Below are 14,953 nucleotides of genomic sequence, written 5' to 3' on the forward strand. Positions count from 1 at the left end.
GCATAGGATTTGCCAACAATCATCTTTATGACCAATAATTCCATGATTTTCCTTGGATGACCCCTTTTAATGGTGAACTTCAGGTCACAACAGTAACCCTCAGTTCAACTACACCAGGGTTTCTGAAGACAATGGCTTCTCCACCCAAGCAGGTTGTAAATGAATTTCAAATAGAACCTAGTATCACCCTGAAGGATTTCTATCTTCCTACCCTTCAGGATTTCAAAGGGGAAACAGACATACTAACTTATGTGAAACACAAAGAGATAAGTACTATAATAGGGATGCAAAAGGTGTAAGAAAGCACAGTGGTGATGAAGGAAGGGGTAAGCAACTTGGCCTAGAAGCAGTCATGGAATATCGTCACAGGTCACAGAGATCCATAAAAATGACAAGGTTGGGCGGGAAGAGCGTTCAAGGTAGCCGCAACAGCATGTGGGAAGGAGGGTGGGGCAAAGGAGTGGGATGTCTTCGGGGAATGACAGCCAGTGTGACTGCGGCATAGGCTGCGCCAGGGAAGTTATGACATGATTTCAGAGAAGCAGACAAAAGTAAAAGCATTTTGAACATTTTAGAGACGACGTCAAATCCATCAATATTTCTATAGTCTGTAGAGCCTATAATCCACTTTGTAACATTAATGACATTCATACTTAAATAAACAAGGTAGTTGGCTGGTAATGAAGATTATATACAGAAGTATAAAGATCTTGTCTTTGATCTGGGCGATTACAAGCTCATGCTTGTAATCCTGGAACTCTGAGAGGCTGAAGCCAGAGGATTGCTGGAGGCTAGGAGTTCAAGACCATCCCTACAAAAAATGGAAAAATTAGCCGGGCATGGTGGTGCATGCTCGTAGTCCCAGCTACTTGGGAGGCTGAGGCAGAAGGATCGCTTGAGCCCAAGAGTTTGAGGTTACAGTGAGCTGTGATCACACCACTGCACTCTAGCCCAAGTGACAGAGCAAGACTCTGTCTCCAAAAAACAACAACAAAAAGATCTTATCTTTGTATGATTCAATGTTTATATTTCCTGTACATTTGTGTCCTCAACGACTTTTCTACATTAGATTTTAGGATTCTAAAGCACAGGAAGATTGTATGTCCTTTTGGGCAGCTGGAACTACAGAATAAGTCAGTCTAAGTGAGAAGACAAAGAATAACCGTGTAATATGCCAAAGATCTTACAGTACATCCTGGCTTTAAGCAGTCGAGGGAATATAGCTGCTAGCATACAACGAAGTAGGCAGATGGTAGTTCGATGGGAAAGGCGTAGTCTGCTTCAAGCATGCAGTGACTTTTGGGGGAAGTACTCTGGCTATTTCAACCTCTAAAGCAGAGGCACTATTTTCTAATTTATCTTCTCACGATCTTTTCTCTCTATAAAAAAACCAAGCCTTATGAATATGACTTAAAAAAAGGAATACTCTCTTGGAGAAAAGGTGGGCTGCAAGTGTAAGCGATTTACATTTTTGAATGTCAGAAATAACGATGGGGTGTGAGAGGAGCTAGAAAAAGTGGTGATAAAAAACTACTTCTATTAGAAGGAGAACTGAGAAGTAGTATAACATTCTAGGTAAGAGTACAATGTAGTAGTTGAGAGCACAAGCTCTGACACCCTACAGCCTAAGTTTAAATCCCAGCACTATCCCTTAAAAGCTATGGATTCTTGTACAACGCACTTAATCTTGTTCCTTAGTTTCTTTGCCAAATGGGGGTGATGGTGGCTTTTTAAAAAAGTGTAACAAGATATTTGTGTGTGTGTGTGTGTGTGTGTGTGTGTGTGTGTGTGTGTGTATATATCAAGTTCTTGGAACAGTGCCTGGAATATAGCAAGTGCTCAGGTTAATAAAACGTTATTCTCACTTCGACCAAATTAAAACAGTCTATTTTAATGCCCGAAGCAACGCACAGTTGTGCCTTCTAAGTCAGGCCTGGACGTTGTGTCTGTGGTGGAGCAGTCAGTTCCCATAGGAGACCCGCGTGAAGAGTTGCAACCTGCGGATGTTCAGTAAATACTTTTTAACTGTTACTATACCACTCGGGTGTCTAGAATTCCTCAAATTGGTTAAGAAGTGCCTAAAACCCAAAGAAAGAACCGCAAAAAAAACTGTCAAAATCCTTAATTTTTCCGTAACCCCCCCCCCACTCGTTTGGCAGGAAACCTTTCTGTGTGACCGCAGCTAAGTCAAGAATACTGTTAGTATCAAATCTTAGCACTTAGTCAATCAGTCCCGACAAGTAGGCAAAGTAGAAAACGGACAGGTGAAAACAAGGGCTCAGGTTCGCCGTGCAGAGCGGCTGCTGTCCGGAGGCGCCGCGCATGCGCACCAGCACGGCAACGTCAAGGGCATGACTCCGGAAGTGCTCTTGGGAATGTGGGACGACACATTAACCTTCCGGGTAACACATTAACCTTCCACATTAACGTTCCCGGAACGTTGAGTGAAACATGCGCTCTTCTCTCTCTAAGTGTTTTTCCTCCTTTCTGAAACTCTGAAGGAAAGGATGCCGTGGGCATTACGATTTTGAGAATCCCTCTTCTCAGAATCCATACTTGATAAATCCTAGTCATACCTGAGTCACGTTCTAGGATTCACCTGCCATGCAATTAAAGAAGACATCATTCTTCCGTCTCATGACCTAGTAGTACAAGGAAGCTTTTAAAAATAAAACAAAGTCCCTTTCGCTTTCTGAAGAAATGGGAGCTGTGCTCTTAAATTCCTTATTTTATGAGGAATCTTGAGATTTTTCCTTTAAGAATTTTCCCCCAAAAGGTCTTTTCATCCTTTTGGGGGGGAGGAGGGTGGTTTGAACATGTGAATGAAGGAGGAAAGACGAAAAAGCGAAAGTCTTTGTGGGAAGTGATGTAAACAGATATAAAGATAATAGTCTCCGAAACCAGCTCTGGACACTATCTGACCAGTTTTACTCTGATTCCCTCTGTAGACACCGATGACAGGCACATACAGGACAGCAGCTTCCTGTTGAGCTCGTGTGCATCCCGCAGAGGAGAACCAGTGCCCCCCAACATGGTAACAATGTAGGGGGGCAAAGGCCTGAGAGTAGCTAATAAACATGATTGATAATTTAGTCTATGATTTCAAAATCAGTGCAATTGATTCTGTCCATGCTATGGGCATACTTTATCATATGGTAGAACTTATTTTCTTTATAATTCTAAAAATAGAGCTACTCCCACTCCTAATTTTCAAAAGTTTATGTCATAGCAACTTTCATTGCCATGAGATCGGCGTGCTTTGACTCCGAGAGTGCGCCCCTGTGCGTTGCAGCGTTATTCACAATGGCCGAGATGTGGAGCCAACCTGAGTGTCCATCAAGGATGAACGGATAAAGACAGTGTGGTTCATATGCACAACAGAATATTATTTAGCCATAAAAAAGAATGCAATCCTGTCATTTGCAGCAACACAGGTGGAAGTGGAAGACATTATCCTAAGTGAAATAAACCAGACATAAAAAGAAAAGTACTGCATGATTTCTCTTAGATGTGGAATCTAAGGAAGAAAGTTGAATACATTGAAACAGAGAATAGAATGGTGGTAACATTGGCCCATCCTGGGCTACATTGGAATTGGGCGTCATGGAGTGATGCAGCATTCCCAGGAAACTATTATAATGTATCCCACTTCATAAAGCAAGCTGCCTTCGTTATCAGAGCTCTCGAAGCTGGTGCTACAGACTTTATCTTCTCTTGTCACTAGATGAGCATTCAGATTTTGAAGGAGCAATGTGAAGACTCGAATCAAAATTTTGCCGTATTATTATTTTCAGAAGCAAAATACAATTCATAGTCCTTTTCTTGGGCAATTGGGTGATCATCTCACAGGTGAAAACAAATGTTTACATCATTTTCACTTGTCCCTGATAATGTATTTCTTGTCATCGTCAGGTTTTACTCAAGCTTAATTTCTTTATACATTTGATTTTGCTGACATAAGTCATCTGTGAGCTAACCATGAGATGCTCTTCATCAGTGCTGAGCTGTTTTCTCTATCCAGAAATAGTATTTGGGGTATGCCTCCCAGTTCCCTTTCAAACTTTATATTGAGGGAAAAGTTAGTATATTTACTTACCAATAGTTAACATGAAAACATGTCATTTTTTTCCTCTTGATTTTATTTTCTAGCTTTTTTACAGTTGTCTGTGAAGCAGTAAGTGTAGACGAAAACTCTGCATAAATGTAAGGTGATAGTAATCTGCAACAGAAATGGATCATCTTCCAATTTAAACGTTCAGCTCTGGAGCATAGAGAAAGTGCTGACGAACGTGGCTGTGTTTATGCTTGTTTATATAGTTGTCTGTGCAGCTGTTATTCTTCTCAGTTTTGATTTAAATCTAGGGAAATTCTCTGTCTGAATTGGACTTAATCTTGTAAACCTGAAATCCGGTTTTCATTCCATTGTGAATAATCATATCCTTTTTATAGTACTTTTTCACTTCTGGTTTTAGTCTCCAGCTCTGAGATAAATCTATTATCTATAAGCCATTTGGGGCTTCTTTAGGCTGAAGAGAAGCGGCAAACAGATTTTTATAATCGCTAGAGTGTGACGTATCAAAGGGTTGTTGTTAATCCACAGGGGAAGGATGCGTGGCTTCAGCATTTGGGTCATTTTTTTGACGAAACCTAACTGCACCACGTGACCAGGAACTGACGCGCCCCAGATTCCTTTTATTAATATTATTTTTACATTCAGTAGAAACAGGATGACTATGAGGCAGAGATTTTTTAAACAAGGAATTCCTAAGTTGAAAAGAAGTTTAAAATATCAGATCCCTTAAGGTCCATTCCCAATTCTGAGATTTTACGTGAATATTTCTATGGTCAGCAGGCCGTTGGAGTGGATGAGAAGATTTTAGAAAAAGGCGTCAGCTTTGACACAAGCCCATAATTGTACTTCAAGCCCAAGAAAATTTTCATATTCAGGAAAATAAATTGCTAATGCCTCGTTTATATTATGTCATAGATTTTGAGGCTATAAGAGGTAAAGTTTAGCCTGGTGACGGGAGAGTCACTGAACTACTCTTATTTAATAGGCATTTCAGAATTATAGTACGCTTCCATCATCATTATTATCTTTTATAATAATCTTAATAAGTGAGCAGTGCCTCATTGGAAATTCAGATGATAGCTTTCTGTTTCTTAGAACACGGGGTGTTTCTTCATGGAAAGTAGTGAGACGAAATTGAATTCCCGCTGGAACTACTTTCTGGATCCTATTTCTACATGCTGCCTCTTATTCAGGACTCCCTGTTTCAAATGGCCACTAGAGTTTTAATATTTTGCTATGACAAAATACACTATAGTAGTTGCTGTATTATGTAAGACAGTTACCTGGAAGTTCTAACTTGGAATGATCATCAGCACTGGAGAATCAAGATGAGCATATTGGGAGCAATTCTCTCCAACAAAACAGAAGCTGTAAATTAGTTTTTCAATGCAGAACTCATTGCTAGTTTGCTTTCAGATGAGAGATTTGTCTAAGTAGGATCACTGATAAGTTTTTTGCCAAATTTTTCATCAGGGGTGGTGGCAAGCTTCATTGATTCTAAGGAGATAAGAAACTGTCAGCTTCATGAAAGAAAGGATGGATTTTAATTCTTTGATTGAGTAGCCTGTACAGTCTTTAGCTCTAACTGTGAAATTGATTATTCCTGATCATTTGATTAAACCATATCTACTAGGACAAAGAAACAATGTTCTTGCCCCTACGATGCAATGCTTTTTAGGATTACGTGACAAGACAATTCAGGACACTGAGCCCCAAACGTCGGCTTTCCTGAAACAATGCCACGATTAGCCTGGCAGCTTGCTATCCTTGTCTCAGCACAGGAGCATGTTCATTGGTAAGAGCCGCAGTTTGCATGCGCCCTCTTAGGCGCTCACTCTTGCGGCTACAGATGTTGGCTGTGGGGAACAGGCCAGAGAGTGTCGCATTAGAGATCTAGAATCCAACTTTTGCCATCTCTGCCCTCTGGAATAGAAATCATGCATATCATGTTCTCTGTGAGCATATCTTTTTTTATTCTACCCCCTACCCCCGCACCACCACCAGCTCAAAGACTTGCAGTGCCCTCTGCAACTTCAGCCAGCAGCTCTCCAGCTATTTCTCTAGGGCCACTGGCTGTCACTCCCCGCTCCCCCCCCAACACACAAAGGGACATGATCGTATACACATGATTCAGTCAGTCTTACTTATTTTAAAAGAAGAAAATTAAGCCGTACATTTCAGTACTGTACTTTAATTATTCGTAGTCCCAATTCACTGGCCACATGCCTCACAACTTACTGCCATCTTGAGGTGGAGAGATGGCCGGATCTCTGCCGCACGGTGTTCAGAGCATCACACAATCTGACTGTCACCTGCACCTCCCAGCAGGCTTTGCACCGTACCCCACCCAGCGCGCCTGTCTGGTAGATGCCTCCCAGCCTAGCTCTGCTTCCCTCCACTGCTCATCGCCACTCGTCTTTGTCCATCTGTCAAAAGGCTTCAGGTCCACCTCCGAGCCTTCCTATCCACAGAACATTTTCTCATGTTGGTATCTCCTTCCTTAGAATTTCTGTAAAACGTTATTATCTGCAACACACACATTTGCTGCTGAGGCTACCTAGATAACCATGTATTATGTAAATTTTTTTGTCTTTCCAACTAGCTTAGCTGGAGCAGAGTTTACTCTCATAAGGGTCTCTTTTTTCATTGAATGGTGTACTAATCACACTGCAAAAGAATGTGATAAAAGTTCATTGCTGCGTTAAATTTTGAATGGGCGGATGAATGTCAACATTTTTCATCAGCTACTGAAAGGCAATATCTAAGGAAACAAAGGGAATTAATTGATGTCCTACCAATTTAAGTATTAAAGAAATGGCATTTTTTAGATGTGAGGTTTGTTTTGTTGGTTATTTTTTTGGTTACATTTTGAGAGTATTTTCTCCCCAAAGATTCTATTTCTAGTTGTAATAAGAGAACAGAATTCACCAAGATTTTTTAAAAGATACAAAGTGGGAAAAGATATGTTTGCAGATAAATTAATATACAAATCACTTTTTGTTCCAGATCTTTTTCTAAGAGTATACTTTCCTGGAAAGGTATATATAGCCATGTGATTGAATTCATTGTACTAAATGTAATTCTACTTTGATTATGGCCTACTTCAAGCATAGGAAAACTAAAAATAGATAAGGAGAACCTGTGATCTCTAAATTAGCATCTGAGAAGGATACAAAAAGAGAAAAAGGTGTTTGCAACTAAAAGAAGCTCAGAAATCGCACATTATTTAGTGACCTGGGTCAAACAAAACAGGTAACACCCTTGTGGCCTTCTCTTGCAATTATAAAGCCACTTTTCATTTCTATTAAGTATGGACATATTTTCATTATTATTCTTTGTTAGAATTTCCAGGCATATTGTTTATTTCCAGATGTAGTTTACTTATGTATAAAATCTACTGAAAATTACTCATTATTTTTAATATTTAAAAGCAAATGCTTGGCCGGGCACAATGGCTCATGCCTGTAATCGTAGCACTCTGGGAGGCCAAGGCGGGTGGATCGCTTGAGCTCAGGAGTTCGAGATCAGCCTGAGCAAGAGTGAGACCCCGTCTTTACTAAAAATAGAAAAAAAATTAGCCAGGCAGGTAAAAATAGAAATAAAAAATTGAGCGAGGCGTGGTGGTGTGCACCTGTAGTCCCAGCTACTCGGGAGGCTGAGGCAGGAGGATCGCTTGAGCCCAGGAGTTTGAGGTTGCTGTGAGCTAGGCTGACGCCACGGCACTCTAGCCTGGGCAACACAGTGAGACTCTGTCTCAAAGAAAAAAAAAGTCTTGGGGAATCCTCAAGAATGTGACAGAATCCTGCCCTGGCTAAAACCCCAAGAACACAACCTCAGTATCGTTCTCAAGAAAATCCTTCTTTATATTCTTACCCAATTTTAACCACCGCAGATGTTCATTGACTGTCACATTGGCCAAAAGTGGCGTGTTAATTTCCCTTAGTCTGTGGGTCCCCACCTTGTTCATGCCCTTAAAATCACTTTTAGAACCACGAATTGTTTCCTGAGTTGAATCAGCAACTGAACTCGAGGAGAAATCTTGAAAGAGGGGCGGCCTCGCCAGGTAACGTCTGTTTCGGCGTCAGACACTTTGCGCTGGAACGGGACAACTTTCCACGCACCAGGTAGATGGGTATCGGCCAAAGCAGGAGGTGCTTTGAGGTCCCGTCTTCTTTTTTCCCTTCAAGCCTGCTTTTCACTTTCACAGCTCCTTGCGTCTCACACGTGTACGGCAACCACAAACAAGGTCATGTAGACACAGCAGGAAAGCGTCAGGAAGGAGCTCAGGCCGCCTTCCCAAGGTGTTCACTAGCAATTACCCTGTGTCAAAACACCGCCCACATAAAAGTTTCCTCATTAGCAGACAAACTTGTTGACCCTTGAAGGAGTACAGAGATCTTGATGTCAGTGCTAAGGAGGCTCACGCTAAGTACTGGTTTCAGTGAAATCCCATAAGCTAACAAAATGCATTTGAATTTATATACACTCTTAAAAGTGTTAATGGGTAGAACAGTAAGTACAAATCATAAGCAGGGACTCACCTAGCTACTCTAAGAATAGAAAAGCATCTTTTAGGAATGTTTTGCAACGAGGTGGTATGAGAGAGAAATCCAGATCTCTAAGGATAAAGGATAAAGCCACTATTCATTTTTTGACTTACGAACTAATTTCCATTATTTACCTTGATGACAGAAATGGAAGGGGAAAAAAGGATAAATACAATCATGACAAACTCAACGCACCTCATATTTCATTTGGGTTCTTTATTTGGTAGATTAACTAGTATTCATAACTCCAGAACCACATCCTGAAAAGTAATTACTAAGTACCTGTAATTAAGGGCTGTGCTATACAATGTACATTTAAAATTTATTAAACAAGAAGAATCCATGCCATCTAGAAATTATCAATTATCTGATGATAAAACAGTGTAGTGTTAGCGTTATACCCAGCTATGGAGGCCTGCCGCAGTATGAAGTATGATTGGATTACCATTGACCCATTAGGGAAATAATCCATCCACATTAAATACAAGTTATTATTTGACTGTAATTGAACATTTACCAGAGATGCCAGAAAGGAAGGGCAATTTTAATTCACTTAAATTGCCCAATTCATCAAAGAAAATCTTATCTTCTAAACAAAATGGAAAAATAGCAATACATTGAACCATAAATGATACATTTTAATTACTCAGTTGAAGAGGTGAGCATTAGTGCTTCCTTAGCAACTCTCTCTTATAAAAGACACCTAAGTTTAATTGTAAACTAACCAAAGCATTAGTTGAATTTCACCACCGTGGAAGATTTATATGGTATACAACAAGCAACTTATTTTTATAATAACATTTAAACAAATACCAGTTCCCGTCATTAACTGCCTACGACCTAGATATAGCCTATACAATTAACTTATGTTTACCTACTTGCTTGGTCACGGCCATGACAATTAGAGTAGTCGTGAGCAACTGGTGTCTTGCAACTCCCTCTCCTCTCTCCTGTAGAATGAAGAAATTGAGCTCCACCTCTGAGGTTCCTTGCAATTATCAAATTCTGTGCCTTCGTACTGATCGACCTGGTTGCCCCGCCTGTTGCATTGATGGCTTGTACAGAGAGCGTTAAAAATACACAGGGAAGATTTTTATTCTTTTCTTGGTTCTTGGGACACATTACTTTTCTCTTAATGGCTGGAATGATAGAATTATATGAAGGCATTTATTTAACTTGGTTGGTTCATAATTGCAAGTAGTAAAGTTAATCCAACCGTCACCAAAATCTGAATTGTATTGATAAAGAGAAATAAGGACAAGTAATGATAAGGACGTGTTTTCAGTGGTTTTTATAGTTAATTTTTGTTCTCAAGGAGGCAAAGAGGGTTTGGATGAAAGTGTTCCAGGTCCAGGAAATATAACAGTTGAAACATGAAAGTGGAGAGATTGTTCATTTTTTCACTTTTAAACAATGTTCTACACATTACACAATGATCATGTACAATAGGAGGGCTTAAAGGTTTCTTTCTTTTTTTTGTTTTAAAAGACAGAGTCTTGCTCTGTCTCTCTGGCTAGAGTGCTGTGGTGTCAGCCCAGCTCACAGCAACCTCAATCTCCTGGGCTTGAGCCATCCTCCTGCCTCAGCCTCTCGGGTAGCTGGGACTACAGGCGCACGCCACTCTACCCTGCTGATTTTTCTATTTTTTTGTGTAGAGACAGGGTCCACTGAATGAGTCACCATGTTGGGCCTTAAGGAATTCTTAAATGCCTATAAGATAACACATGAAGTCCTCTTTTTCTCCTGAAAGTTTACCATAAACTTTCAGGGAGATCTGGGACTACTTAATCTCTAAGGCTGTTTCTTTATTTTTAAAATAAAGATAAAACTTTACCTACACCATGGGGAGATTAGGAGGAATGAATGGTAAAGCCTTTTAGCATGATGTCAACCCATAGGAATCACTATAAATTGTAATGCTGTGATTGTAGTCACTTATTACCTTTATAATGTAAAAAAAGAATATATACTATTTCCTACTACTGTTGACTGCATTAACTTGATAGAATTTTTTTTAGCAAGACATTGCTTACATGTGCATAAGTAGAAAGAGTAATTCTGATTCTTAGGTAATTTAATTCCATGCCCTTGCAAAATTCAGAGAAATAAAGTGATATAAATAAATTAATATATATATATCCCAAGTGCTTTCTTTCTGAAATGTTCAATAGTTAAAGTTTCCATAAAGTTGTTTCGCTTTTCCACTTCTCTTTGAAGTATAGAAATAGTTTTTCCTTCTGAAGGAAGAAAATATAATTTTTTTGAATATTTTATTCTGTAGTTATTATTAATGTATTTATCACTGGGATAGTACATCTTTCTTTCAACGTTCGCTAACTGTTCGTTCACTGTTAGTGTCTGGCGAACACCTACTGTGCACAGGTATGTAATTATTTTTCCCCCATCAGAAACTGTGACAGGACAAGACCATATTCATTCAACAAATATTTATTAAGCACCTACTGTGCGCCAGGTGTTGCGTGTCCAAGAGAGGAGTTTGTAAACCTTGGTGGAAGTAACTTATTCAACATTTATTTATAGGTTGATTTCTGGAATTGTTGCTCTATTTGGTGGTATTCTCCAAGTAGGTCGCTTGCATTCATTTAAGCAAGAATGTTGCCTGGGTAGATAATAAGATCCCTTGTGAGTCAGCAATACACATCAGCAGTTAGGGGGAAAAATATGAAGCATTTTTCAAATAGTGCTTGTTAGGTTAGCACGTTCTGCGTTTGGTATTACGTCTTGTAACTTATTTTCAGCCTTTCCCTATTGATCTGTGAGTGGCTGATACTCATTTTAAGAGAAACATTGCTTTCTCACGAAGTATGCTCAAATGTTTAAATTATTTACAAGGCCTCTATTGTTGTCTACTGAATCATAGTTCTCTAGAAGCGTGCTGATTTTTTTTTTTGGTGGGGGAGGATGTGTATTATCAGTTTACTTCTATTTAATATTAATACTTGGTAAACCAGCAGACTAATAGGGACCTGGAGATTCTACTTTATAGATATTCTACTTTATTTTGCTTATACGTTTCTGACTAATAAAGTTTCAACAAACTTTAAAGAATAAAATTAATTCTCTCAGTGAAAAGGTTACTTTTTTACCTCAATGCTATGTTGTTGAGGTTTTTAGTCATAGAGCTCGAAAATAAAATATTTCTACCCTGACATGATCCTTAATATGCTGCCGGCGGACCTGACCTGTCAAGGGAGGTTTCCACGCAGCATCTTGCCGCCAAGCGGACCGCCCTCTCTCCGCAGGGAAAGGGAGGACATTGCCAGGAAAAATGTTTTCAGTGCTAACAGAGAGGGAAACCAGTACAAAAGTTGATGTTTCCTAGTGAATAAGAATAAATTGCTTATAATTTTTTATTTCACAAAATTTTGTTTGTTTGTTTATAGGAAAAAATCTTTCCTGTTTTCTGCTCTGTACGCTGCCTTTATATTTGGTGGTCGACACTTAATGAACAAACGGGCAAAGTTCGAACTGAGGAAGCCGTTAGTGCTCTGGTCTCTGACACTTGCAGTCTTCAGGTAGGTGTGTTTTTTTTTTTTCATTTTCCTAGTAAAATGCATCCATTTCATCAGACTTGCTGAAAGAAAACAATGCTTGAGCATTTCATTTTCTAGCTGGTAACTTTTGATGATTGAGTGTATTGAAGACATAAAATGAAGCCATGTCCAGAGAGAGAGGCTTCGTTGCAACCACACTTGAGATGATCTAGACCAGAGAGTGTTTTTGCTTTGCGTCCCCAGAAGCACACTCCACTCCTTTGAAACCGGCATCAGTTTATGTAGCCAGTTTTTCCTTTGCATCCAGCAGAAGTCAGCATACAGGCTGTCAGGACAAAGCCAGGTCTCCCCCGTGACATCTGTCAGCCAGCGTGCAGACACATTCCTCCAGAAGCTTCAGGGAGAATTTCCAGTCTTGCATTATTTGGTGATCTAGGCGATCACAAGGCTAATTAGCACGCAGCTGGTGTCCATGCAGGTGCCAGAATTTACCTAGCGCTCTAACGATGGCACCTGTGCTGTTCGGGTTTTGCTTGCCAGCCAGCAAGTTTATAAGTAGGCGTTGGGAGTAGGAGAAGCAGATAGATGTAGGTACACCAGAAAACACAAAACGATTTTTATATTTATGAATGATTATTCACTTGTATTTTTCATATTACATATTAACTGTTCTACCTCTCAGCTGAAATTGAGGGTTTCAGTTACCCAAGATCATCTGCAGCCCAAAAATATTAAATGGAAAATTCCAGAAATGATAGATTTATAAGTTTTAAATGGCAAGCCAATCTGAGTAGCCTGATGAAATCTCCTGCTCCATCCTACTAGAGACGTGAATCACTCCTTTGTTCAACAGATCCATGCCAGTTAATAGCCGACTCAGTTACCAGACCGGCTGTCTCAGTACCGCCATGCTTGTGTTCAAGTAACCTTTATTTTACTTAATAATACCCCAAAGTGCACGTGTAGTGATGCCAGCAATCTGGATATGCCAAAGAGAGGCTATACGGTGAAAAGGTGAAAATTCTTAACATAATAAGTAAAGAAAAAAAATCATATGTTGAGGTTGTTAAGATCTAAATGTATCTTCTATCTGTGAAATTGTAAAGAAGAAAAAAAATTCATGCTAGTTTTGCTGTCGCACCTCAAACTGCAGAAGTTACAGCCCTAGTGCAGATAAGCGCTTCGTTAAGATGGAAAAGACATTACATTTGTGGGTGGAAGACATGAACAGAAATGTGTTCCAGCTGGGGGCAATCAGGTTTGGTACTGTCTTCAGCTCCAAGCTTCTTCTGGGGGTCTTGGAGCACATCCCCCTTGGATAAGGGGGTTGCTACTGTATGCCCGAGTAATTCCTCATGCCGTCACTCTGGTTCCCGTGTCCAGCTGTTTGATACAATTGGTGTTCATTCTTATTTTGAATCCCATAGAATGTACAAGCCACAACACCCCAATGAATGGTTTGTGCTTGGCTTTGGTGAAAACAGACTCCACACACTCCTCCGCCGGCATCTTTGAGTGGGAATGACTGAAGGGCCTGGAAGTTTCCAAACTGAGAGTCAAGGTCACCTTTGATCTAAAAAGGTAGATGTGGTTTAAGTAACTATACGAACAAGGTGAAGTCCAGTCTGTCTGCTGTGACATTAATGACAGGTTCACACTAAGAAACTCATTCAAGTATTTTTGCAGAAAGAGGACAGGTGTCAGAGACGGCTGGGCTTGGACACCTTCTGGATTTCGTATTCTGTATGGGCTTGAGTCCAAAAGTGACAATAATTACCTGTTAAAGCTGCCAAGTTTTCGGGCTGTTCGGATGACTCTGGTCTTGTAGTAGGGAAAAAAGATGAGTCAAGGTGCAAGAATAGTAACTGATTTTTATAAAAATTATTTCTAAAGGAGTAATTTCCTTGGAAGTGATTTGTTCGCTTTGACTAATCGAATGCAAAGTAGAGAAGCATCTGAGCAAAACCAGTCTGATAAAATTCACAGAAAATAATGAAAGAGGAAGCCCAGACATCCACTCCTGGAGGGCCGCAGTAGTGCAGGGTTGAGGATTTCCATCGGGTTCCTTGTGACTTTGAGCTAATTCATCAAAGCCTTTGGGTCTGGGTATAGGTGCGTGTGAGACAGAAAGAAGCTCTCAATATCGAATGGGATATTTTTATTGTTCTAAAAAGTCTATCTCCCCAAAATTTGTAAAAATACAGTGATTTAGGATAAACAGGCTCACTCTGTTGAGAAAAGAGAAACAGTTTTATAGGTTTTCCTCTAAATCCCCAAACCTTATAACCAGTTTAGGTGGTTTGTGCCAGGTGCTTAATCTCTGCTACCTGACTCAGCCTCACAACAGATCTACGAAGAAAATACTATTATAGGATGGTCCCATTTTATGAGGTGGGTGAGTTCCTTGAATATTTCCAAATAATCAAGTATTCAGAACTTTTATAATTTAAGATCAGTTTTCCCATAGGAATAAATGTCGAGTGGGGATGTATTTTAAGAACCCGTAAATCTATATCTATATAATTTTATGTTTTAAAACAATTTTAAACACAATAAATATTAATAAATACACATTAATAGTTAGCTTTTCGTTACTCAGAAGTTCTTGGTTCTGGCAGTTGTTTTTCAGTTTTGCCCTGAGCACTGCCGCTTAATGAACACTCGGATAGCGTTGCTATAATGCACCGACCGTGGTTGATAAAATAGCACCACAGTAATCACCAAAAGCACACTTAGGACTTCTGAGGCCCCTAAACAACAGAGGGGTTCAGAAGATAAGGCCAGAAATGGGGGGTATTTCCGTTTCCCACTAACGCCAC

The 14,953-nt window shown here is 39.8% G+C and overlaps 1 protein-coding gene across 1 annotated transcript in view; it reads left to right on the forward strand.

The window, feature by feature from the left end:
- Positions 1-14,953, forward strand: part of ELOVL6 (ELOVL fatty acid elongase 6) — a 126,689-nt gene that overhangs the window by 82,072 nt on the left and 29,664 nt on the right. The window contains exon 2 of the mRNA XM_012655092.1: positions 12,024-12,155. Coding sequence (XP_012510546.1) covers positions 12,024-12,155 — 132 coding nt within the window. The remainder of the gene's footprint in view (positions 1-12,023; positions 12,156-14,953) is intronic.

Source organism: Propithecus coquereli, unplaced genomic scaffold (genome assembly GCF_000956105.1).
Source record: "Propithecus coquereli isolate 6110/MARCELLA unplaced genomic scaffold, Pcoq_1.0 Scaffold46, whole genome shotgun sequence".
In the NCBI taxonomy this organism is placed as follows: domain Eukaryota; kingdom Metazoa; phylum Chordata; class Mammalia; order Primates; family Indriidae; genus Propithecus; species Propithecus coquereli.